This window comes from Neovison vison, chromosome 5 (genome assembly GCF_020171115.1).
Source record: "Neovison vison isolate M4711 chromosome 5, ASM_NN_V1, whole genome shotgun sequence".
NCBI classification, from domain to species: Eukaryota; Metazoa; Chordata; class Mammalia; order Carnivora; family Mustelidae; genus Neogale; species Neogale vison.
The window spans coordinates 12462695-12489557 of record NC_058095.1 but is presented as its reverse complement, the minus strand read 5'-3'; the positions used below and the strand labels follow the sequence as shown (position 1 = coordinate 12489557).

Sequence of the window (26863 nt, the reverse complement as noted above, 5' to 3'; positions counted from 1 at the left end):
TTGGAAATGTAGATCTGGTAACCAGAGCTCCTTGTTATTTGAAAAACAGTTAGTCGTTTTATTAGCACTTTGGATTGTCCAGAGGGAATGCACGTAGAAGGGAATAAACAAGGTTAGACCCAGAACCTCAAGATTATAGCATGGTTGGGGTGTGCAGGGAAGGAAAAGCTGCTGAAAGTTATTGTGAAGGAGATTTCTGAAGGATTGAATGAGAACCAGGGAAGAATGTTTCTATGGAGCCAGTGAATGTGGCATCTTTAAAACATTGTACCTAATGTTTTAGTGAGATCCACTAGGGTAAGGACAGATAGCATCTCATTTGCTTGAGCAGCTAGGAGATCGTTGATGACTTACTATAGCACTTTCAGGATGAGTAGAAGTCAGATTGCAGTTGATTGAAAAGTGTATGGCAGGTTAGGACATGGGTCTAATAACTTATTTTGAAAATTTATTGTGAAGGGAAAGAAGTAGATTGGTACAGAGGACAGCTACAAGTGAATTAAAGGATATGTTGTTTTATGTATGCACCCTGTGTAATAAATAGATAAATGTTTCAGTCCTCTTTTTTTATTAATATTTTCTATGAGAATTTCTTTTAATATTTAAGCATTTTTCAATTTTTAAGTTAGCTCTTTTTATGATTGTTTAATCTATTCTTAAAGAAGGACAGGCCACTGCTTAGTATGGTGTATCAGGTTGCCTCTTCCCACATCCTTAGTTTTAACTGTTTATATCAGCTTAAGCACATGGGCTAATGAAATTATTCTCAAAATATTACTTTATCTATTTTTCTGATTTGTTTTTAAGTATTTGGATAACCCGGGGTATTGGTATAACAAATTAATAGCTCTCTTCAAAACAGACATTTTACATTACTTAGTAACTAGTCTAAGGAATGTTAATCTTTTGGTGTTACTAACAAAAACACATTCGTTGTCATCTTGTCTTTTTCAACTACTATTCTGTCTTTGGGAATACTTCGTATGGACTAGTATTTGTGAAGGGAATCCTGATAGGGCTTGTGGTTAAAAGTTAGTGACTTTACCTCATTCTTTAATGGTTAATTTCCATTTTATGTATCTTGAAGGAGCTGTTCAGAGCATAGATAATCATAATAATGAAACATTCATTGAAGTAGCTTGAGTAAAAATATATGAGAGACTCCAGGCTAAAGCAGAATATTGAGAATGATATTTTTAAATTATGTTTTATATTGGAGAAAAGCCTTTTTGTTCAAATTCATTTGGAAGCTTAAATCATTTTCCTATTTATACTGCACTTATAACATTTTACCTGAATTAACGTGGTGTATTTTAAATTTAAGACTGATTTATCTGTACTTTCTGACATGGTTTCAAATTAATCCAAATTTTCAGTACATGAGGATTTTTAAATTTTATGTATCTAACAGCTTCATCTTGAAGTACAACAGGAATCAATAAAACTTAGTAACCTTTAAAAACAATTATCCTCTTCAAGAATATATGTTTCATTTTTCTCTTGTTCTCTACTTAGGAAAAGAGGGAGGAAGAAGAAAAGATTTAAATACATGTAGTTTATAACAGTTCCACTTAAAAATAGCATTTGTTTATAAGCAAGTCTGTAGCATTTAGGTGACATTTTATTTATACTTAAATGAAATTAAATGTGAGAAATACAAATGTTTTTTGTATGCCTTTTTTCTTTGCTATGGAAGCATCATTGTTAAATATAAAAAATCATGTCATTTCCAAAAGAAAAAAAATTAGTAATCCTAGATTTGAATGCCCTGTGTCTTCTGAATTTCTCCCATTCTGACTGTTACTGTTTTGGTCTGTTAGTAGGGAACCATACACTGCGAAGCTCCAAATGCGATCCCATTCTATGAGTCCAACCTCCAGAGAAGATGGACAAAATATTACCCCAAAGAGTTGTGTAAGATCAGATTCTACTTTCGTTTGTTTGTTATTTTAAAATAACTCCACAAATTTTTAGTTTCAGGTTTGTCAAAGTTCTGAAAATTACTTAAAAACATTGCATACAATGTAAAGGTTTCGGTGAACGCTCCATATCGAAGAACATGGTATACTCCAGAGTGTTCCTTCTGCTTTCTTAATGGTTCTGAGGCATCACATGAAGCAGTGGATTGTTTCTTTTGTGTGTTGAAGAATAACTTTGGAAAGCTTCATTTTTTAGCTGTATTTTTTCCCCTTTTCCCTTTTACTTTATATGTGTGTGTGTGTGTGTGTGTGTGTGTGTGTGTGTACATATGATCTGACACCCAGTGGTCATACATTTAAGAAACTGAGATTAATTTGTAGCGAAGTAGGGTACACTGCATTTTTGCTGAAGTTGAGCTGTTTATGTCCTAAAATGTGAATGCCTCTTTTGCAACTAATTGGTTATCACAGTTTTGGTTTGAACAAGGTGCTAGTGAGCATTCCAGTTAGCTTTCTAAAGAGAAGAATTTTGCCTGCTTACTCTGGCCTTCCTTGCGTAACTCTGGCTGGTCTTGGGTTACATGACTTGTAGTTACAAGGAGATCATGTGTGATGCGTGACTGTTCAGCACATATTGCTCTAAACATAACTCACTGCATTTTCTCCAGTGATAGTTTGGAACTTTGGAAAATATTTTAAGGGCAGCGTATTTTAAATATTTGTGGGCTTATTATCAACCATTACATTTACTCAAAATAAACAAGGCAGGTGCCTTTTCTTAAGATATTCTTCTTCACAAAGAAAAACATGAAAGAAGCAGGGGACCTACAGTAGAAACAATAATGAATTTTAATAGAGTATATGTAATAAATTCAACATTTTGTTCAATAGAACAATAATAGATAATTGGAGATAATAAGATAAGATTTTAGTATATTTTTTCATCATTTCAGGGTAAGTGATCATAGGTAAATAGATTTGTTTATTAGTCGTGAGGCTTTCTGAAAGTGTGGAAATGATGTGCCAACAAATTTTAATTTCAAAATACATTTTTTGGCTGTACTGTAATATATACATTATTATTTTACACAGATATACCTTTCTAAGTTTTTAGAGCTTTTAGATCATTGTCCATTTCTGGGTACAGAATTTAGGCTGTGCTCAGTTAAACAGTTTTAATCTGCTTTGATAAATGTGTAATATAATAAGTTATATGGGAAGGAAAAAGAGTGCAATTTTAATTTTTTAAAAAAGTAAAATTTCACCATAATTGTATTCTCATGATGTGAATCCAAAACTTATTTCTCTTTATATTCAGTGTATGAATGAGAATTAATTTAAGAACAAAGAGCTTCTTGGACATCAACACAAACTTCCCTGTTAACTAATTTTAAGGATTATAAATAATTCATCTTTTCAAGTGTTTCCCCACCCCCCCCTTTAAAGCTACTGTGGTATACCACAATTAAAACTTTTTGTAAAAGAACTTAAAGAGAAGAATCTGGATTAATTTTTAAAATATTCTTTTGATGTGTGGGTTTTTTTTTTTTTTTGAAATCTAGTTACTGTGTGAATATATTGTGAAGGCACCTCGTAGCCCTAAGCAGCTATAATAAACAGTCATTACTTAGAATTGAGAGCTCTAGCTCAGCTGTACTTAAACCTTTCCTTTGAGGGCAATGCAGCACTACCAGAAAAGCACACAAAACTCTCATTACTCTGAATGACATATATTTTGTCCTGTTTTCTGTCTTTTCTTTCCTTCTTTCTTCTCACTATCCCTCTCTTCCTTCCTTTTCCCTGCTGTTTCTTCCTTCCCCCGCTTCTTCTCTTTTGTTTTTTGTCTTTCAGGAAGCTCATTCCAAAAAATCTGCTGTGTCTTTGGATGACAGCGACATCGAAGCTCGCCTTAATAGTTGGAATCTTGGGGTAAAAAAAAAAAAAAAGTACTTTATGCATGTATATCAATGTAGGAGAATTGTATTATCTTTGGAAAACATCTGAACTGATTCTGTTTAGTGACTATTATTGTATGTCAGCCTCAGTACTTCCGTAGTACTGTGGGAGAAGGACTTTGAGAACGGGAAAGAGAAAGAACGTTCCAAAGAAGCATAAAGCAGTCCCTGCCCTCAACAAGCTGATTTTCTTATTGGTTAAATAGGAGATACACACATACCTAGTAAATAATAATTGAAGGTAGTGTATGGTAAAATATCAAAATGAGTTTGAAAGTAGAATACTAAAGTGGAGGGAAGGGGAGGGAGGACTTGGAGAAGCAAGGTTATTATGGTTAAAAAAAATTAGGAGATATCCTGGATGAGCTGCCAGTGGGCAGTTGTTTTTGGTGCAAAGACCAAGAGGGGCCTGGATGTTTCTAGACAGGCGTGGAGGTGCAGAGCTAGGAAGAGAGAGGTCTGAAGAAATGTGGGTGGTGTAAGTCAGCTGTCATGACTGGATCTTTGGGACTTATGTAGTGGGTGAGGGGCAACATTGATCAGGTGTATTGTATTGGAGCTTTGAATGCTAAATTGAGTGGTTTAGCTTTTACATTTTAGGCAATAGTGAGCCCTGGAGGTTTATTTTTTCCTTCCATGGTCCACTTTGCCTGATGCCATTTAAAAGCTTTGAGGAAATGAAAAGGGGGTTAGAACAATTTTTATCGCATATTTTTCCCAACGATTTTATTTATTTATTTGACAGAGACAGAGATCACAAGGCAGGCAGAGAGAGAGGGGGAAGCAGGCTCCCCGCTGAGCAGAGAGCCCGATGTGGGGCTCAATCCCAGGACCCCGAGATCATGACCTGAGCTGAAGGCAGAGGCTTTAACCCACTGAGTCACCTAGTCGCCCCACACTTTGTTATTAATAAAATAATTTGTAATTTGAAAATTTGAAAAATATAGAAAATTAGAGAAATAAAGTATGTTTGAAAATCTTAACACTGAGAGATGGTTTAGCCTTTTGCTATATATTTTCTCCCCTCCTTTTTTTCTTGTGCATATTTATAAAATTAAAATTAAAACAAAATTGGGGTCACATTACAAATATCATTTTGCACTGTTTAAATTTGCTCTAAGTTTATAATAGTTCTATAAATATGATAAACCATAGCACTAATTTTTCTTTTGGATGGATATTCCATAACTTATTTAAGCATTCTGCTATTTTTGGACATTTTGGTTGCTCCCAGTTTATGGCTAATGCAAGTAACACTCATTAAGAATCTTTGTGTACAGGGGCGCCTGGGTGGCTCTGTGGGTTAAAGCCTCTGCCTTTGGCTCAGGTCATGATCCCAGGGTCCTGGGATCGAGCCCTGCATTGGGCTTTCTGCTCCGCAGAGAGCCTGCTTCCTCCTCTCTCTCTGCCTGCCTCTCTGCCTACTTGTGATCTTTGTCTGTCAAATAAATAAATAAAATCTTTAAAAAAAAAAAAAAAGAATCTTTGTGTACATATTTGGTTGCTTTCTCAGGTTATATCCCTTCCTAGTACATTGCCCCCAGAAGGCATATACCAATTTATTCTCCAACCAGCAGTATGTGGGATTGTCTTTTTTTCTTTTTTTTTTCTTTTCTTTTCTTTTTTAACCTCTTCACTGACAGTGGGGATTGTTATTTTAAAAAACTTAAAACCCTTCCTTCTAATAATGGTTTTTAATGAAAGCGGTGCTTTGGGGAAAATTGACTTGGTGGCATTTTGAAGGTTATGGTGGATGCGAGTAGGAATTGGAGAAAGGGAGCCTGTCGTCTTTTCAGTGTTTGTGGTAAGCTGCACGTTCGTGTGATTCCTGTGAAGATGGAAAGTGTTGAAAGAAAAGACATTTCAAAGAGAGTAAAGGATGCTAGTGACTGATTGGTGAGCTGACCGGAAGGGCACCTAAAGGTTTGCTTCTAGGAAATGGAAACATTGGCTTAGTTAACTGTCGGGTGGGGGAAATCATTTGACGAGTTACAAGTTTCCTTTTAGACGGGTGGAGTTTGAAGAGATGGTCGGACACATTGGGGAGGTCAAGGTTTGGAGGTTCATGGGAAGGGGCATGATTAGAAGGTAGGGAATGGATCAGAAATTAAAGCAATATGAATCTCCTAGCCATTTTGGGAGCATGTTAGTGAAAGAGAAGAGAGAGAATTAATAACAAGAGGGGAATAGTAAGTTAAAAGAAACACGCTGTTATGTTTGAAGGTGGAGGGGAAGTGGCCCCTGGAGGGAAGGCCTAAGTTACCATTGTGGAGAGCACAGGAAAACCCCCAGAAAGACAATTGTTTTGATATTTGCCAGAAAGCAGTATCAAAGTGGAAAGTGAAATTCTGGGCTCTCCTTTTAAACTTGCCTTTGCCCTTAGCTATTCGAAACTTCTGATGCACATTTCTTAGCACACACAGTACTTTGTCCAATTATTTAACTGTTCGGAGGATTAAATTTTTCATTTATATAATAAAATTAAAACAAAAGATGTAAAATATTTTGAGGTAATACCTTAAAACTAGGTCTGCCTGGGTTTGGTTTCACACTTTTTTTTTAAAATTTATTTTTTATTGAATTTCGGCATAACAGTATTCATTATTTTTTCACCACACCCAGTGCTCCATGCAATCCGTGCCCTCTATAGTACCCACCACCTGGTACTCCAATCTCCCACCCCCCCGCCACTTCAAACCCCTCAGATTGTATTGTTCAAAGAGTTCACTAACAGTGTAAAATATGAAAGTGTTGCATTTTTATATATTTATAATATCTATACATTAGTCAGGCTGAACTATATCTTTTGATCACAGTAGAATAATTTAAGAATCCAGTGTATTAAAAAGGTTAGATTTTGCTTTGGTTTTAGTTTTGTGTGAGAATGTGTGATGGAATTTTTTTTCTTCCTGTGAATGAATGATTGGTTAATAGTAGTTAATTTTAGTGCTCTGCATTAAGGGTGCATTTTTTATATTGCTGGCATGACTTTCATACACCTTCATTCTGATGCAGTAGATGTTCCAGAATAATTTTCTAGATTTTGTTAAACATACATTTTTTCCATCAAATATATTCTTTCTTTCTCCAGGAGTGTGTCAGTATTTTCTTTTTTTTTTTTTAGGAATTCATAATTCTAAGTAGAAATTAACTTATTAAACCTAGCAGTTAAATTTTCTTCCTTTTTTTTTTTTCCTTCCTCTCTGAGCATTTTAACCTTTAGTTTTGGGGAGGCCTTCTTACTCTGCCAATATAATTTATGTGTATTTCATGCTTTACTATCTTTACGTACATTTTTTTTCCTTTTTCTTTTTTCTTTTTCTGAAGCCCTGGCCGGGGGCTGGGAGGAGGACTTTCCAGGGCCTTCCATCCTGGTTCCTAGTCACCTGCCCACTCCCACTGTGGGTCCCCATGCTGATTGCAAAGCCTCACTCCCACCAGAAGCAAAGGAAGAGGGAGGACTCCGTGCCGTAGCCCCAGAGCAGGGGCTGGGAGGAGTGTGGGATTAGTGCAGGGCTAGCTCTCAAGATAGGCAGTGGGAGCTGGGCAAGGTCAGCAGGAGTGAGTGTCCCCAGATCCCACAGGTAGTTCCAGAGGGTGGACAGCACCCTAGAGGCAGGCAGACCCACCTGGAGGCTAGGGGCCATCTGGAAGGAGTGAACCTGCCCATCAAGGGCTAGGGGTGCCTATAAACAGTTAGCAGGTAGCAATATGCCTTTACTCTCCCGTCGGAAGCCTGGCTGGTCTGCTCACTGGAGCCTTCCTGCCTGGGGCCTGTTGGGAACTGTCCTAACTAGGCACCTGGGCAGCAGTCCTGCTGGTCTAGTAAACAAAAGAGGAAGAGGAAGACAAAAGAGTGGAGATGAGTGGTTCCAACAGATGAGTTGCCCAGCTTGCTGACCCACAGAACTGTGAGCTCAATAAAACGGGTGTAGTTGGAAGCTGTGAAGCTTTGGGGTAATCTGTAGTGTAGCAGAGAGCTGTTTATTTGGTACAGAATACTACCCGACTGTTTTCTGAGGTGACTGCTGGGTTTCCTCCTCCTCAGCCAAGGGCCAGCTCTCGTTTCAATCCTTGGGATTGTCAGTGATTTTTTTTTTTACTTAAAAAAATTTGGCCATTCTCGAGCGTGGTTGGTGACATTGCTTTGTGTGGTTTTTGTATGTGTTTTCCTGGTGACTAAGACAGTTAGGTGACCTTTCAGAAGTTGTTGGCAGTTTAGATGGCCTCTCGCAGGGTGAAGTGCCTGCTTGTGCCTTGGCAAGGTTTCCTGTTGGGTTGTTTGCTTTTTTCGTACTGATATGTCACAGTTTTGTATCTATTTTGGGTAAGAGTCCTTTTGGAGTATTATAAATATTTTCTCTTACTTTGTTGCTTTCCTTCAGTGTCTTACTGGTATCTTTGATGAACAGAAAATGGATATTTTAATGCAGTTCATTTTCTTATCTTTTCACTATGTGATTAAGTTTTGTTTGTGTTCTATCTAAGATCTTTGACCATCTTAAGTTCCTGAAGATATTCTTCTATGTTGTCTTCTAGCAGCCCTGTTGTTTTACTTTATTGTGTTGTATTTGTTTATTTTTTAAAGTTTTTATTTATTTGAGAGAGATAGAGAGAGAGAGAGAACAAGCAGGGAGGAGAGGGAAAAGCAGGCTCCCTTTCCGCAGGGAACCCAATGTGGGGCTTAGCCCAGGACCCTGAGATCATGACCTGAACTGAAGATAGACGCTTAACCGACTGAGCTACTCAGGTGCCTCACTTTTTCTATTTAGATTACATCATCTGGAGGTGATTTCTGTATATAAGATAGAGTGTTAAGATTTATTTTTGTCATATATATATATAATCTATCTCTAGGTGACACTCACATTTATTGAGAAGACTATTCCTGATGTACCACAGTTTTATTTGTCTCATAAATCATGTAATAGTACGTGTCTGTTTCCATTCTGTTCCTTTGGCTCATTTGCTTTTCCGTGTGCCAAGGGACTGTGCCATTATATATCTGTATTTAATTTGTGCTCAATATGTGTGTTGAAATGTGAGTAGACCAATGAATGAACTTATATTTGTAGTATTATTTCTGAGGAAAAGCGTTTTTCAAGTTCTAAAATGTTGACTTAAGAAACATTATTTTGGGGCATCTGGGTGGCTCAGTGGGTTAAGCCTCTGCCTTCGGCTTGGGTCATGATCTCAGGGTCCTGGGATCAAGCCCTGCATCAGGTTCTCTGCTCAGCGGGAGGACTGCTTGCCCCTCTCTCTCTGCCTGCCTCTCTGCCTATTTGTGATCTCTCTCTGATTTATTTATCTAATAAATAAATAAAGTCTTTAAAAAAAGAAATATTAATTTGGAGCATAATTAGTTTGACATTGAGAACTGAATTTATTTTATGCTATCGGGAGAATTTTGGCAGTTCTGACTGATGCCGTGACTTAAAAACATTTATTTTAGTTGTGGTGCTAGTAATATATTGCTTGGTAATGCCCTTTCCTATAAGGCAGCTAAAATATTAGATAAAATGTCTTTCTGTTTTTCTGGAATCATAGACCCTCTCTAATTGGTCAACATTAGTCTATGAGGGATATTTGATCAGTTTGACCAAAATCCTGAATAATCCAAAGAAATAATCTGACAGAACCCCTTGTAACCAGTTTGGCTAAAACACTAACCAAAATAAAATGCTAAAAGCCAATTTTCATTAGAAAGCATTCAGGTATCTGTGTTTGTGTCTAGTTTAATCTATTATGTATTTTATTACTGTGATTTTGTTTGCTCTTTAAACAAGAAGTGTTTGGTCATGTGAGTCATTCTTGCTATTGGAACTTAATTTTTTTGGCTTTGTTTTCTGTATAATATTTTGTTAGACTTTAATGTTTTCCATAAATCCTTTTTATCTTCCATTTTGGACATTCTTTATTGTGGTCTTCTTTCTTGAGGTATTATGAGAGAACAAGAAATTTTCCAAAAGAGCATGAAAAAAGTAAATGCTAAGACTGTTTATAGATTGCTTCAAGTCCATTTGCTGGTGGATTACAAAGTGGGAACATTTAACTTCAAAGCACATCTGGCTGCTGTTATAAAAATCAGAAAATAGATTGCTTATTTCCCCCAAGTAGACACAAGAACATGCTTTACTATAGATAATTCTCATTACATATTGAAAGTGGTTATGAGACAAACTCAGTGTACTGTAAATGAACAACAGAAAGAAGATTTATACTTGTTTACAGTGTTCATTGTTGCTCTTAAATATTATAATAGACTTTTTCATTTTCTTTCTTTTTTTTGGTCAACTTGAGAAAGAAAATTTATGATAACAGAATGAGTCTTTAACTTCTGTATTTAATGGCTTTTAAAGATGCAGAGGATGAAACAGGAGTCACTTCTGCATAGTTGAAAGGCTACATTGTAATTAGCTAAACCAATATTTTGTGCTCTGCTTGTAAATGTGGAGCTGTGTCAAAATAAGTCACAGATGGTTTTCTTGGCTTTTGGTTTTAAATTTTAAGCTTAATTAGAGCCTGAGCATCTTTGAGAATTCCGTTTCCCCCTTCCTTTATTTTTCCCCTTCTATTTAATTCTGCTTCATGAATTAGGGTTTTATGTATTTGCAGGTTTGGGTGTGTTTTTGAAGAACTTACTTTCTTGGCTGGTTTTCTCCATTCCAAAAATAGAGAATGGTTACTTACTTTTCATATATATACCTTCAGACAATAAATATTTATTGAGTGTACTTTGCTGCCTGCTGGAAATTTGCTGCCTCTATTTTTCAAAAAGCTGTGTATATATAGTACAGTGTTATTTACTAAAGAATGTGCCTCTTTCTCTGGTATGGTATTTAAGTGGGTTTTATTATTATCTCTACTTAATAAATGCTTCCCAAAATGAATGTATTAATTCATATAACCACAGTGGTGCACCATCTGGAACACTTTTATTGTCAAATTTTTAATGTGTACCAATCTGGGGGCTATAAAATGCCATCTCGCTCTGGAATTACTTTACATTTACATATTTCTGAAAACATTGCACATATATTTCTACGTGTATTAGTCATTCAGATTTCTTTGTCAGTAAAATGTGTCTCATGTTTTTCACATTTAAAAAAACTGTATTGTTATTTCTTTTATCAAATTTTAAAGACCTTTACACATTTTGGAGACTGATCATTTGTGCAAACATCTCCCAGTTTATGGCTTATCTTTTCATTTTACTCATGATATCGTTTTTGGAGAGAAGTTCTTACTTAGTCAAATATTTTAATTTCCTTTTTGTTTATGCATTTTGTTTTGTTTTGTTTTGTTTTGGTTCTTGCTTAAGAGATCTTTTCTACTTTGAGGCTATAAATTCAGGGAGAGGGAGAGAGACTCTTAAGCAGGCTCGTGTCCAGCATGGAACTCCACAAGGGGCTTGATCTCATAAGCCTGAGACCATGATCTCAGTTGAAATCAGGAGTTGGACTCTTAACCGAATGAGACACTCAGGCACCTCAAGTCATTCTTTGAAGTTGTCTTCTGAAAGGTGTTATGGTTCTGCTTTTAATTGTAAGTATTTTTTCTTAAGATTTTATTTGTTTGTCAGAGAGAGAGGGCACAAGCAGAGGAAACAGCAGGCAGAGGGAGAGAGAGGCAGGCTCCCCACTGAGCAGGGAGCCTGATGTGGGACTCCATCCCAGGACCCTGGGATCATGACCTGAGCTGAAGGCAAACACTTAATTTACTGAGTCACCCAGGTGTCCCTAATTATAAGTATTTAATCCATTGGAAATTTATCATATGTGGTACAAGAAGGAATCAGATCTCACTCTTTTCCACTTATTGAACACAGCTTTATTTTCTCAACAATTCACAAAGCTAGATTTTTCATGAGTCATGTTCTCATATTTATTTGAATTTCCAGTACTCTCTAGTTGATTCCATTGACTTATCTTCATTACTGTAGTTTTATTATATCTTAGTAAGTCACTTCACCTTGCTTGTTTTCTTCAGGCATGTCTTGGCTATTCTTGTCTATTTATTTATATACATCTTATAATGAGCTTATTAAGTTTTACCAAAGCCCTATTGAGATTTTTGTTTGGATAAATTTAGTCACTAGATCAAGCTAAGGAGAATGTCATTTTTATAATATTGAGACTGTCCAAACACATGGTTTCACTATTTATTTCATTATTAGTATTTTTCAAAAAATCTGAATTATTTTCTGCACAAAGAGCTTATGTATATTTTCTTAGATTTGCTTTTAGGAATTATATGCTGTTTTGTGATTACAAATGATGTCTCTATAAAATTATTTTCTTTTCCTAGGTGACTTTTGCTAATTTACAGAAATGCAGCTGACTTTTATGTATCAGTTTGGCATCTCACGACTTCGCCAAGCTCTTACTTGGTCAGCTCCTGTTTAATGTCTTTCTGTTTTCTGTCTTTATTTGTAGTGTTCTTTACGAACTTCCTGAGATTATTTAGAAGTTATACTTGAATACATATTGTCTGGTGGTGGAACAGAAACATCGTCAAACATTGACCTGCAGGAAAGTGGTCTACATCAAGTGGGTTGCATAAAAAACCCTAATGAATGAAAGTCCTGACACAGGGGAGGCCAAAGGAGGCCCATATTACTGTTTTCTTCTATTTTATGGCTTTGAAAAAAAGTAATTCCTACTACTGACAGGTTTTGATTTTGAATACAAACGTAGTGATTTTCTGTTTTTTATAGGAAGTTTTTATGGATGTTGGATTCTTTTTGTTGTTGTTGTTCACGATTACTGATGTTAGATGTTTTTGAACAAGAGGTAGCCAATGGCTGTATAGGATGGATGGCTTGAGTAACTTACTTTATTTCTTGGTTTAGGAAAGCCTTCTTCTCCGGCTCCATGGAAATTCACTTTCTTTAATAAGTTCTGCCTCTTGTGGTTGTCATTTTGACCTGTCATCCTCTGCTTCTTTGCTTCCGTCTTGTTTCTCCAGGGTTCTTTTTCTTCAGTTCCTTCTTTCTTTCCCTCCATCATGGACAAACTTCTTTCCAAGGGGCCTCTCTCTATTGCATAAGTGGTTCCTTCCTAAGAACCTTCTCTGGTTCTTTACACTTTTTCACACCTTCTTTTGATTCTTCTGGCTCCAGCACTCTGATCCCTCAGGTTTTTTGGTGCGACCCACGAAAGGTAGACCACTCTCCTTTTACAGGTCAATGTTTGATGACATTTATATTCCAACACCACTAGGACCCTGAGGCACTTCCCTTTTTATTCCATGCTGTCACTCTGGTGTGGCTCAGGATCTAATTCTGCTGATCTGTGATCTTTCTTTGGTCACTTACATGTAAATTGAGGGTTTTAGTAATGTCTTCTTGTTATGTTATAGACATCGGTGATGGGTTTTTTAATGTGCTTTCTTTGTTGATCTGTATGGGTTTCTGGAAGATGGGGAGAGAAATTTAAATTCAGACAGTTGCCATTACTTTGTAGGAATCAGTCTTCAGGCAAAAGAAAATTGTTTTGTAAATTAATCCTTATCTAGATGCTAAAATATAGTTACTCTTCAGATCTCATCTGTTGCTATAGAGGCTTTTCTGTTTTTTAAACATAAATAATCAGTTTTATTTTTAATTTCATTGCTGCTGTATTCTTTGATTAATTGGTCCATGCATCCTTATCTTTATTATGAACTTGGGTATGGGTTGTTTATTTCTATGATTATAAACCTATAATAAGTCATTTGAGGAGCTTTTTGAAAACATAGATTTTGGAAGAGTAGATTCGATAATATATGTTTGACAAAATTTGTCATTTGATGCCAGTGGTGTACTTCAGGGTAAAAACTGCTCTAGCTTGAAGTCATGGTTACTGTTGTATTTATATTCTTGTACATTTTGAGGTTATCTCTGTTGTAAATTGTAACTTGAAGATGTTAGGAGATTAGAATTCCATGATAATGATTTTTTTAAAAGATCTTATTTATTTATTTGTCGCAGAGAGAGAGAGAGAGAGAGAGTGCACAAGCAGGGGAGGCAGCCAGAAGAGGGAGAAGCAGGCTCCCCGCTGAGCAGGGAGACTGATGCGGGACTCGATCCTAGGACCCTGGATCATGACCTGAGCTGAATGCAGATGCCTAACTGACTGAGCCATCCAGGCATCCCTTTGATAATGACTTTTAATTATCACTTCACTGGTGAACAAAATAGTTGGGGTAATAATCGGTGTTTCTAGTTTATCATACAGTATATTCATTCAATAAATACTTCCTTGAAAGGCTACTACAGATTAGGTATTGTGCTAGTTACCAGGAATACAAAACTGAGACATCATTATCCTTGCACTTGTTGTGCATAACGACAGACATGGAGACATACCGATAAACACTTAGATGTGCTGTGAGAGACACATAGGATACTTTAGGAGCTTGGTTAGAGGGAGGGATCAGGTACATTGTGCCCCTTCCTCCCTCTTATCCTCCTTCCATCCTTTCTTCTTAATGAGTATTTATTGGCAGCCATCACCTGCCTGGCCCTTTGGTGGACGCTAGGGATAAATGGGTTGTGACCGTCCTAGTCTGTTTTCAGAGTTTGCACTCTTTTACAGAAGACAGATGTTCGATTATAGAAGGGTACTCTCTGAGTAGGAGGAACTTAATTAAATTTCTTGGGGAAGAGTCTTGAGTAAGTGAACCATAGGATGAAGTTGGGAGAATGAGTTCATAGGTTGCAAAGACTCAGATTTGAGAGAGAAGGTAGTGCTTTTCAAGGTAAGGCAAGTCATTTAGTGTCCGTGGAATACAGGGTGTACTGAGGGGGTACATGAGCCTGAAAGGCAGATACAGGAGGAGTCCCAAAGGAATTCTCTACTCTGGTAAATATTCTGGAGGCGAATGTCAGGATTCATGCTCTGAACCTGCCTGGCTGTATAGTAATGAAATGGAGACCTGAAAGCTGATTAGGTAGGGGTTAGAGGGGCACAGAGTGGTGCCTAGAGGTGGAGAGGCAGAGGAAGACTACCATACTTCAGTAATGTAAGTCAGCCAGGGTCCTGGGGGTATAAAACGTGTTGGGAGGAGTAGTGGAAACGAAGCTGGGCAGTTAGGCTGTAAGAGGGTCATGAAGGTGCATTTCTGTCTGTAAAGGAGTCTATGTTTCATTTTTATTTGTTAGTGGGCTACCAAAAGCATATCATCTGATACCCATCCTAAAACACAAACTAAATATTAAGATACATAGAAAACATTTTTGTATAGCAGCTTAATTCTATATTTTATCAAATAATAATTAAAATGCAAAAATTAAAACTCAAAAATATAATTAATAATTAACACAATTATTAATTTCTATCTCAAATTTTCAGATAGAAAATCCTCGATACCTGAGACAGAAGCCAATCCCAGTTTCTCTGGTAGGTGGGAATGTCATTGGACTTTTCTATGGACAGATTTTTTTTTAAGACCTTATTTATTCATTGAAGGAGAGTGAGTGAGAAAGAGAGTGCATGCACAAGTGCGGGGAGGGGCAGAGGGAGAGAGAATCCCAAGCGGACTCCACAATGAGCATGGAGCCCCAGGACCCTGAGATCATGAACCTGGGCTGAAATCAAGGGTCAGGTGCTCAACCCACTGAGCCACCTAGGCGCCCCCTTATTACAGGTACTTTTAAATAAAGTAATTGTTAGGTCATTTACGGAAAAGAACAAAAGTCTACATTATGAAGCATAATAGTCTCATGAATCCTATCACTTGCAAGTTAATAAATCGCTTTTTTCTCCTATGTCAGTATTATTTTGGTGTGAACTTTAGGCAATTTAGTTTCCTTTTTGGTTAATGATAAGGCAGGCCAAAAAAGTATTGAATAACTCTTACTCATTCAACAGATGACTCCCAAATTCAGTCTGAGAAAATCCAGCAGTTTCCACGATGATCATCTCTTCTCTCGAATGCATGAGAAGGAGGTAGGATTAAAGTATTTCTGAGTATCAAATAATGAACACAGTTTTTGTATTTTATATCATATGAGTTTTCAGGTCCGAATAATTATGCATGGGAGGGAGAGGTTGTCTTTGGAACAAATGTAAAATAATGATGCAGGGTAGGCAAGTCTTGTTTTTGTTTTATTTTTTTTTATTTTGTGTGTGTGTGTGTGTGTGTGTGTGTGTGTACATCTCCCACTTTCTGTGAGTATTGAGGGGACTGTCTTCTGACTATCCATTCCTGCATGTCAGGGCCTGGGGAGAGGACAGTTTCAGAAGCAGTGACTTTGACCTCAGCGAATTCCTCCAGCCTGCCTTTATCTCAATCTGATTTTAATGTAACTTTCTAGTTTTGCTATTCTTACTGTTTCTACTATTTAAATTGATCTGCAGAATTAAGCTATGCGATGGTTGATATATAACATAATATACTGTCTTTTTTGGTCACTGGAAAATAGAATTATCCAAGAGGCAGTATTGTTTATTGGTTGAAAGTATAAACCATGGAGTCAAGAATACCTGGATTTAAGTCCTACTTATTTGCTGTGTGAAAACGGGCAGATACTTGCCCTCTCTGAGACCCAATTTCCTTGTCTAATTTGGGAGACACCTGCTTTACAGGATTAGTATGAAGATTTTATGGTCTGTGAGTACCTGTACGCTTCACATATAGTAGACATGAAATTAAGGTTAATTTGCTTTATGATTTTCTTTTGAAAATTTCTGTTCTAGGAATTCTGAAAATCATCATTATTTTTATTTTTGCTTATGACACTAGTAAAACACTTTGGTCATCTGTGTGTTTGTGATAGAACACTGTCAGATTAGAAATCTGAAAAACTATGTCCTTAATTTGCCTTACCATTCTGTAGTCATATTAGCCAGGGAAGTCAAGAATATTAGTTTAGTTTTTGCTTAAATAGAGGGTAATTGTTGATGTCACAGGATCATTACCAAAATTAATGAGAATAAGGAGTATGTATGGAACTTGTAAATTATAGTTTAAGTGTGCAAATGTGAAAGATGTTATTGGACTTAATGTTTCTAATAAATTTAATTAAATAATTTTATTTTTCATTATTTTTTTCTTTCCTTTTAATGAGGATGCTTCTAAGAATTTCTAAACTTTAATTTCAGTTTGGTGATTTTCAACATGAAAGGGTTTTCTCATCACCCTATTTATAAAATATCACAAAGGACATTGATTTTTTTTTTTTTCTGCTTAGAAATTCCAAACAATAGCGTGAGCATATAATTTGTTTTTTGTTGATAATGGAAGAGGAAAGTCAGTTTTTCCTTTTAACTTTAAATCTGGTGGAATTATTGCTGCTGATCTTAGTACTATTTGTCATGAATTTCGTGGTTCCAGTTTAAGGCATGTGGGGTTTTGTTTCTTGGTGCAATCTTAGTGTTAAAAACAACTGTTGAAATAAAACAACTACATTTTAAAAAGCCTTTGAGGAAAATACTTCTCCATATAGACACATCTTTTGAGCTCTTATTTTGAATTTCTTTCTTTTCTGAATTGTCACTAATTGTTTTTACGAGTCATTCCAAGTCATTCCCAACCACTTTTCTTTTTACTTTTGTTTTGTACTAATTCTTAGTGTTGAGGCTGCTTACCATAGAATAATTAAAATAATTGAAAGGAAGTACAGGCTTTTTGAATCTTTTGGGGGTCTTTGATGAGTTAATATCTTTATTCTTTATTCTTTATGATGACACCTTGGGTCAGGCATGAACATACCAGTGCGACCCACATATGTGTTGAGTGAGAGAAAAAAGCATTTAAAGCTATCATGTATTACATCAGAAATTCATTTTTAAATGTGTGTGGCTTTATTTTTTTCCACGCCCTTATGTTTTTGTTTTTCTTTTTGGCATACTACAGGAATATTTTTGGCATCATTGAGAGGTTTGCATGTAAACATCAACTTACTTCATATCTTAAAATATATCCAGTGCATATATTTTGGCTAAAATAGTCCTTTGTGTAATTACATAGTTGTTTTGGACTTTCTTATGAGATTTTTGTTTATCATATTTTTCTCCATACTAAAATATTTAAAGTATATACTGAGCTACCCCCATATGAGAATTATCTTAGTTTCATCTTTCTTTTAAAGTGCCATTTATAATTATAAAATAATTTGTGGATTTTTATTGAAGAAATTTTGGGAAATATAGTCATATGTAAAGAAGGAAGCAAAAATCGCCAATAAAACCAACTCCTAGAAATAAAAACACTGGCAAAATATTGTATTGCCTTTTCGTTTTTTTTCTTTATGTATCCCATAAATCTAATTTTTTTTTAGAAATTTGAGATGATACAGTATTTTTTTGTATAATCTGAGTAATTTTCATTCTGTTAAATTTTGTTCCTAAGCATCTATTTTTAATGGCTGAAACATATTTCAAATTATGGAAATATCCCCAGTTAATTTAACTTATCCCTATTGTTGGGAATAGAGATTTTTATGTACTTTCACTAATATAAATAATCCTGGGAAGAATAGCCTTAATCTCTCTATCTTTAGGTGCATCTCTAAATATTTCCTTGGGGTATTGAATTATATTTTAAAACATGATAAAATTGAAATGATGGATTTCTGTAAGTTTAGTATCATTAGCAACTTTACTTCTAGAATAAAAATTAACACTTACAAGCCTATTGAAAATTGTATGTTACTATAAGATACAAGTAAGGAATATATTATGTGTAAAAATGAGAATGAAAATAAAAAGACAAAGATAGGGGCGCCTGTCGGTTAAGCATATGCCTTCAGCTCAGATCATGATCTCAGGGTCCTAGAATTGAGGCCCGCATTGGACTTTCTGGTTGTTAGGGAGTCTGCTTCTCCCTTTCACTCTTCCTCTGTGCTCTCTCTCTCTCAAATAATAAATAAAATCTTAAAAAAAAAGACAAAGATAAACAGGAGCCTTTTGAAGGCGGAGGAAGTAGCAATTTATATTGCCTTTGTAAATACATAACTACTAATTATATTTTGTAATACAAACACGTATTTGCAGGATAGAATTTTTTAATATTCTCATATTTGAAATAGAAAATACCAGTCATATTGTCTTATTATTTTTGTCTGTTTTCCAGAGATATTTTTCTAACTTGGATTTTTTCCTAAGTTTAAATACATAGTTATATTGTGATATGCATAGTTATCCTTTAGGATAATCTTATGTCTACTTGCTTAAGTCACTTTTATTAAATATTTACTTGTGGATATGATGATATATGGTTTTCTGTTTTGAGGTTCGGTAGAACCTTGCATGTCTGTGTAAGAAAACCCTGGTGTGTCTTTTGCATGTTCTCATCTAAAAATGCTTTTGTTGGGGCACCTGTTTGGCTCAGTGGGTTGAGCCTCTGCCTTCGGCTCAGGTCATGATCCCAGAGTCCTGGGATGGAGCCCTGCATTGGGCCCTCTGCTCAGCAGGGAGCCTGCTTCCCTGTCTGTCTCTGCCTGCCTCTCTGTCTACTTGTAATCTCTGTCAGGTAAATAAATAAAATCTTAAAAAAAAATTAAAAAAAATGCTTTTGTTGGGGCACCTGGGTGGCTCAGTGGGTTAAACCTCTGCCTTCAGCTCGGGTCATGATCTCAGGGTCCTGGGATCAAGTCCCATGTCGGGCTCTTTGCTCGGCGGGGAGCCTGCTTCCCCACCTTTCTCTGCCTGCCTCTCTTCCTACTTGTGATCTCTCTCTGTGTGTCACATAAATAAATAAAATCTTAAAAAAAAATCTTTAAAAATGCTTTTGTTGTTGCTGGATGGTGTTTTAAAAATAATGAAGAGCATTGTTTAAAATAAGTTTATTTTAAAATGAAATATGAAATTAAAGATGTAATCTTCATTTTCTCAACACCTAACCCTCATCCTTCAGAGGTAATTATAGCTAAAAATTTAGTGTGTATTCTCTTTAAAATTTTGTAGGAATAGCTTATTTTTCAATACAAACAATATCATAAGCATTGCTTCAGTTTGTTTTTTTAACTTAAATATATAGTCTGATATTATTTCTATGTAGAAATTGTCTTTATTTCTTTTAAATAGTTACACTGTATTTTATTTTACTGCTATACCAGTATTATAGTAATATAGTTTCTGATTGAGCTATATAAGTTATGTATTTTGCTGTAATAGTGTTTGAGGAACATCCCTCTGTATATCTTTGTGTATCATTTGCTTCTTTCTTTTTAGGGTGGTGGAAGGGACAGAGGGAGGGAGAGAATCCTCAAGTGGATTTTATAGCAAGCACGAGGCCCCACGCAGGGCTCGATCCCACCACCCTGAGATCATGAGCTGAGCTGAAATAAAAAGTTGGAGGTTTAACTACCCAGGTGCCCCTCGCATACTTATTCTTATATGATCCATTCTGTGAAATGGAATTGCTCGTTCACAGGGTTGCACACTTAAATTTTTTATTGTCATCATCAGATTGCCCTTCAAATAAGATTCTGTGTGTACAGCTGCCGGTGTAGGAAGAATGGGAGAGTGATGACTGAGGGATATGAGAATTCTTTTGTGGAGTGCTAAAAATGTGCTGAAATTAGATCATGAGTGAGGATGGTTGCCTAATTCTCTGATACAGTAAAAGCTGTTGAATTGTTACTTTAAATAGGTGAATATTATGGTGTGGGAATTATGTGTATTTCAACAAAGCTATTTTTTTTTTTTTTAGATTTTATTTATTTATTTGACAGAGAGAGAGACAGTGAGAGAGGGAACACAAGCAAGGGGAGTGGGAGAGGGAGAAACAGGCTTCCCACTGAGCAGGAAGCCCTGTGAGGGGCTCTATCCCAGAACCCTGGGATCCCTGAGCTGAAGGCAGAGGCTCAACCCACTGAGCCACCCAGCTACGCCCTTCATTAAAGCTATTAAAAAAGATTATGTCTGCTTATATTTGCACCAATAGTGTATGAGAAATGTCTGTTTTTCTCATTTCATTAACATTCAATTCTAAACATTTTTCATTATCGTTGACATGCAAAATAGTATCTTGTTTTGATATTTACATTTATCAAAATGAGAATGAACATATTTTTTGTCTGTTTTTTTTTTTTTTTAAAGATTTTATTTATTTATTTGACAGAGAGAGATCACAAGTAGGCAAAGAGGCAGGCAGAGAGAAAGAGGAGGAAGCAGGCTCCCTGCCGAGCAGAGAGCCTGATGCGGGACTCGATCCCAGGACCCTGAGATCATGACCTGAGCCGAAGGCAGCGGCTTAACCCACTGAGCCACCCAGGCGCCCCTTTTTTGTCTGTTTTAATTTTACTTTTAGGAGCTGTCCTTTCTTATAGTTTCCCATGTTTTCGTTGAATTGTTTGTCTTCATTGTGATTCCTGAGCAATTTCTTTTTCTTTTCTTTTCTTTTTTTTTTTTTTAAAGGGAGTCTCAGATCTCTTCTGATTACACCTCTTGGTATTTCCTTCTCTCTCTTTTTTAAAAGATTTTATTTCCTTATTTGAGATAGAGCATGATCAACATGAGCCCAAGTTGGGGAAGGAGCAGAGGGAGAAGGAGGCTCAATCCCAGGACTAAGCCACCCTTCCTGAGCAATTTCTATGGAGAATTCCGGTCCTGGGGCGCCTGGGTGGCTGAGTCAGTTAAATGACTGCCTTTGGTTCAGGTCATGATCTCAGGGTCCTGGGATTGAGTCCTGCATTGGGCTCCCTGCTCAGTGGGGAGCCTACTTCTCCCTCTACCCCGCCGCCCCATTCATGCTCTCTCTCTCTCTCAAATAAATAAATAAATAAATAAATAATTCCAGTCTGTGTCATATATCTTGCAAGCATTTTTCTCTATGTCTTTGGTTTATTTGTTTTGTTTTGTTTAAAGATTTTATTTATTTGACAGAGAGTGAGAGATCACAAGTAGGCAGAGAGGCAGGCAGAGAGAGAGGGGGATAGCTCTCTGCTGAGCAGAGAGCCTGATGCAGGTCTTGATGGGGGGCTCGATGCAGGGCTCGATCCCAGGACCCTGGGATCATAACCTGAGCTGAAGGCAGAGGCTTTAACCCACTGAGCCATCCAGGCACTCCTGTTTTTTGTTTTTGTTTTTTTTTTTAATGCAAGTTTTCTCTTAAAAGCTGGATCTATCAGTCTTTTCTCTATGGCTTCTGGTTTTTGTATCATACCTAGAAAAACACTTTTTGTTCTAAGATTATGAAAAAAATTAACTCATGTTTTTGCCTCTCCTTAAATCTTATTTTTGTATTTAAATTTCAGATCTATTTCAGAGGCTTTTGTTGTGAGTAGTGATGGTAATGTAGGGTTGTCAATTTTAAGGTCTACAATAAAAAATTAGGAGGTTTTAATGTTTAAGTTAAAGAAGGCAGGTAGTATAGAGAGAATTGATTGATATGAAATTTTATACATATTACAGAGTTCATCTGTGTCATGAAGCATTCAATGAAGGACTTGATTCTGTTTAAACTTTAGAGAGTCCTGAAATAGTTAATTAGTCTTAAGAAATCAAACTTTTAAAAAATACAACTTTCATTTTAAGTTTATAATTGTGTGGTAAATACCATGGATGTTGCATGAGTAATATTTGTAGTTTTATTTTATTACAGTTAAAAACTGATAGTAGGGGTTTTTTTTGTGCTTAAAAATATGTATACCCATAAGCTATTTAAAAATGTTCTTTTACAAAAATGTTCTTTTAAATTTCCAATTAATTTTGGGCATTACGGGAAAACATGTTCAGAGACAGTGATCCTTATTTTAACTTTAGCCTATCATTCACAAACTCACTTGAACTTGTTAGCCTTTGTAATTGCTAACACATTTCCTGTGATATCTACATCACAGAGTTCTGTGACAGTGAGCATCATTAAGCAGTGGGTTTTTTCTTTAGTATTCTTAAAAAAGATTTCTCACATAGATTAAGTCATTTGGAAAACCGTTGTCACTGAAAATGAAGTAAGAAACAACACAACAAGGGAGATCAGTTTTCAGAGCAACCATCAGTTTTCAGAGAGCAGATGGTAGAAATTGCTCTTTTTGTGAAATAAAATAGAAAATTTCCTTTGAACATCACCTTCACTTATATTGAACATTGTTACCTATTGTGTAAAAAGGGATGTTGCTTCCTTCTCACATGTGATGCCGATTAGGCATTTTTACCTTTGTGAATCTGCTAATTAAATATAGAATTTAAATAAATACAAGATAGCAAAATTTACACTATTGACCTAATAAATGAAAAAATTGATATTTTCCAACATCTCATATGAATATAAATTCAGATACACACAGTCTCACAAAATATAATAATCATACAAAGGAATACCGTTGTAAAAAACACCCAGGCAAGGAATTAGATCGTTGCTAATATTCCAGACCTGCTGTCTGACCCTTCCCAAACATATTGTTTCCACCTTCTTTCGCAGTAACTACTGGGGCACCTGGGTGGCTCAGGTGGGTGAGTGGCCAACTCTTAATTTCAGCTCAGGACATGCTCTTGGAGTCCTAGGTTTGAGTCCTGCATCCAGCTTGGTGCTCAATGAGGAGTCTGCTTAAGGATTCTCTCCTCCTTCTCCCTATGGCCTTCCCCCTACTCACGTGTGGGCTCTTTCTCTCCAATAAATAAAGAAATCTTTAAAAAGGGCAGCTACTATCCTGATTTTGACTTTTCTGATGATAATTTACCTCCTTTGTTTTTAAAGTTGATCTTACCCTTACCACCAATGCCAGCCTCCTTAAAAGTGAAAATATTTTTATTTTAGTAGGTTTTAAATTTCATGTAAATAGTACGAGACAATATATTCTTTTTTTTTTTTTTTAAAGATTTTACTTATTTATTTGACAGAGTTCACAAGTAGGCAGAGAGTTAGGCAGAGAGAGAGGCAGAGAGCCTGATGCAGGGCTTGATCCCAGGACCCTAGGATCATGACCTGAGCTGAAGGCAGAGGCTTTAACCCTCTGAGCCACCCAGGCACCCCTAGACTTTATATATTCTATCACTTCTTTTGTTCAGTAGTACATTGGTGAATTTGCCATTATCATCGCTGTTATGCCATCTAGATTTCTATTAAATGACTCGGCCACATTTCCTCTCCATTTTATTGGTGAGTCTATTCTAATTTATGGCTTTTACAAACAGTAATTGTATGGACAATCTTGTACATGTGTCCTGACAAATGTGTGAGAGTTTCTCTGGGTAGCGGCTCTCAAAGTGCTGTCCATGAGCCTGCAGTCCCCAAGACTCTTTTATGAGGTCTGTGAGGTCAAAACTTGTAATGATATTTAAATGTTATGTAATGGTATTTAATGTTTTTGTAACAATATTTTGTAATGATACTTAAATGTTATTTATCTTTTTACCATGTTGACGATGGTGCAGATGCAATGCTGGGTGAACCTGTATCTTGGCCCAAATCAAGGCAGTGGCACCACATCATTCTTTTGGTGGTTCTATTCTGCAGGGCCACACGGTCACAGGGGGAAAAATGAACAATTTTACTTAGGAATGTTTCTGATGAAACAAGGCATGAAACTCTTTATTTTATTAAATCAGATATGCATTCTTTTTGATCCCGAGAGTGAAGGAATGGAGCTTTGCAAAGAGAACTTAATGTTGCATACTGAAGGATGAAGGCTGCCCAGAAGAAACATGCTTGTGTGATTCTGTGAGTTAGGAGCTGTTGCTGTTTTTGCAGAAGATTGTTTTTATTTGAAAGAATGACTGACGAACAGTGGTCATTCAGACTTGGATATCTGGCAGACATTCTCTGAAAAGCGAACAAAATGAACCTGTCTCACTGTGAGCTTGAGAGCTTTCTAAGACTAAGACTTTTACTAAGACTTTTCTGATGAGAATGAGCATTGATATTAACCAATGTGAAGTTTCGGTATTGTACTACAAAATTTTCAATATTTGGAAATCTACATAACTCATTGAACTGATGTTTTCCAAATGAGTAAAGCATGCTGTCGTGACTTCACACATGGTTAAAAAGTCCATTCCAAGTTCAGGGTAGACCAGCAGAACTTACTGTGACAGAGCATGAAAAGTTTCAGATTCCACAGCGCAAGTAACTTTAAAAATCTAATACTTGTGAGAGGCAATCCACAATTATCTGAAAAGGGTGCTGAAGTGCTTTTTCCCTTTCAAACTACATATTTATGTAAGGAAGCATTTAAGGAAGAACGAATTCCAGTATTATACATATTCTTTGAGCTAGTAGAGGAGGAGGGAATACTTCTCAATTCATTTTATGAGACAGACCTGACACCAAAACCGGAAGAGAAAAAAATTAAATGTCAGTAAAAATAAAAACTTAATAACAAAATTTATTATCAATACACTGAGAAAAGATTTTTAGTTAATAAATGACGCTGGTACAATCTTTCATTTACCTGGAAGAAAATAAAATTAGATCATCGTCCTTTAAAAACAAAAAGAAACAAAAACAAATTCTGGATGTACTGAACAATCTGTAAAGGCCAAACAAAAAGCTTCAAGACAACAGAAATCTTGCAAATAAAATAAAACTCTAGGAACCAGAAGATCTTTCTGACCTAAAACTTTTCCAAACCCAGGACATATAAAATAAATGATAGCAGTATTTGATTCAAGTGAAATAAAAGGCTTTGTGTAGTAAAAAAAAAAAAAAATAACAACAAACAAGATCAGTAGAAATATAATAGATTTGGGGATAATATTTAGGACAGGCTATGTGTTAATGCGTATAGCACACCAGGAGGTCCTACTGACAGACAGGCAGAAATTTGGATCAAAATTGTGACAGGACATTTTCCAGAACAGATTCTTATAGACTCAGAATGTGTGAAAAGGGGCTAAGAGTAGTTTTCAGGGGAATCCAAGTCAGAGTAGTAAAGAGATAATCACTCTTTTGGGACAAAGAGAAATTTACTTTTATTTTATATTTCTTATATTTTATTTTATTTTATTCTATTTATTTTATTTTATTTTATTTTATTTGCCATAGGGGAAGAGACATTTATTCTGCCCTGTAAGCACCTGAATTTACCTTTACCAGAGGGCAAAATCTAGTAACATGTATCCACCATGGACTCATCCACCTGTCTTCTGAGAATCTATAGCCACCCAAGCCCTGGTGTGTAGGATGCATGTATGAGAATTATTTTGTGGTGGTGTTTGGATTAAAAAAATGCTGAAAGTAAGGTGAATTTGCATTAAGGGAACAAATTTTGTTTTCATTAGGAAATAGGTGGTAACAATGTAAAGGAATGAATAGAATCTACAGCAGGTGTTTTTTTGTTGTTGTTGTTTTAAAGATTTTATTTATTTTTTTGACAGACAGAGATCACAAGTGGGCAGTGAGGCAGGCAGAGGGGGCGGGGAGAAACAGGCTCCCCGCCGAGCAGAGAGCCCGACTCGGGCTGGATCCCAGGATGCCAGGACCATGACCCAAGCTGAAGGCAGAGGCTTCAACCCACTGAGCCACCCAGGCACCCCTACAGGAGGTGTTTTAAGAGGGATTTCCATGAGATGTGCAGAGAGAAAAGTGAGATGCAGAAAAAATATATTTGTGTAAAACATTCATAATAAAACAATATGTACTGCTGAAGGTATAGTGGTTTAAAGAAGGGAATTTGGTTTAACTCACACTTAACAGCCCAGGGTATGTAGGGAGTGCTCTGCTCTGTGACATCATCGGGGACCCAGGCTCCTCGGGTACCTCTGCCATCTTCAGTGTGTGACTGCGGTCTCTGGGTCTGAGGGGGTGGTTGCTTGCTGGTACCTTCTCTTTTAAGAGTCATCCTTCAGAAAGAAAGAGGGCACAAAAAGAAAGCCACCTTATTTTAGATATCCAGTCAAAGCTGCCTGCAGCATTTCTGTCCCAGTACCGCCCTCAACCATGGCTAGTCACGTGGTCACTTGCAGCCTCTGGTGGTACAGCCCAGCCCAAATTTGGTGGTGGAGGGGGGTACTCAAAGAAAGGAAAGGAAGACAGATATCTGAGGACACTGGCAGTCTGTGCTATAAAACCCCTTCCTGGTGTATGCCTGTGTATGTTTGTGTGTGAGCTGTGAACATGGCG

At 36.4% G+C, this 26863-nt stretch overlaps 1 protein-coding gene across 4 annotated transcripts in view; it reads left to right on the top strand.

Annotated features, from left to right (window-relative positions):
* CEP112 (centrosomal protein 112) overlaps window positions 1-26863 on the top strand; it is a 424841-nt gene that overhangs the window by 39413 nt on the left and 358565 nt on the right. For 3 of the 4 annotated variants that reach the window (XM_044247581.1, XM_044247583.1, XM_044247584.1), the window contains 4 exons: window positions 1821-1914; window positions 3771-3848; window positions 15208-15255; window positions 15727-15804. In XM_044247581.1, the coding sequence (XP_044103516.1) occupies window positions 1821-1914; window positions 3771-3848; window positions 15208-15255; window positions 15727-15804 (298 nt within the window). The remainder of the gene's footprint in view (window positions 1-1820; window positions 1915-3770; window positions 3849-15207; window positions 15256-15726; window positions 15805-26863) is intronic. The other variant, XM_044247582.1, reaches the window with a different exon arrangement.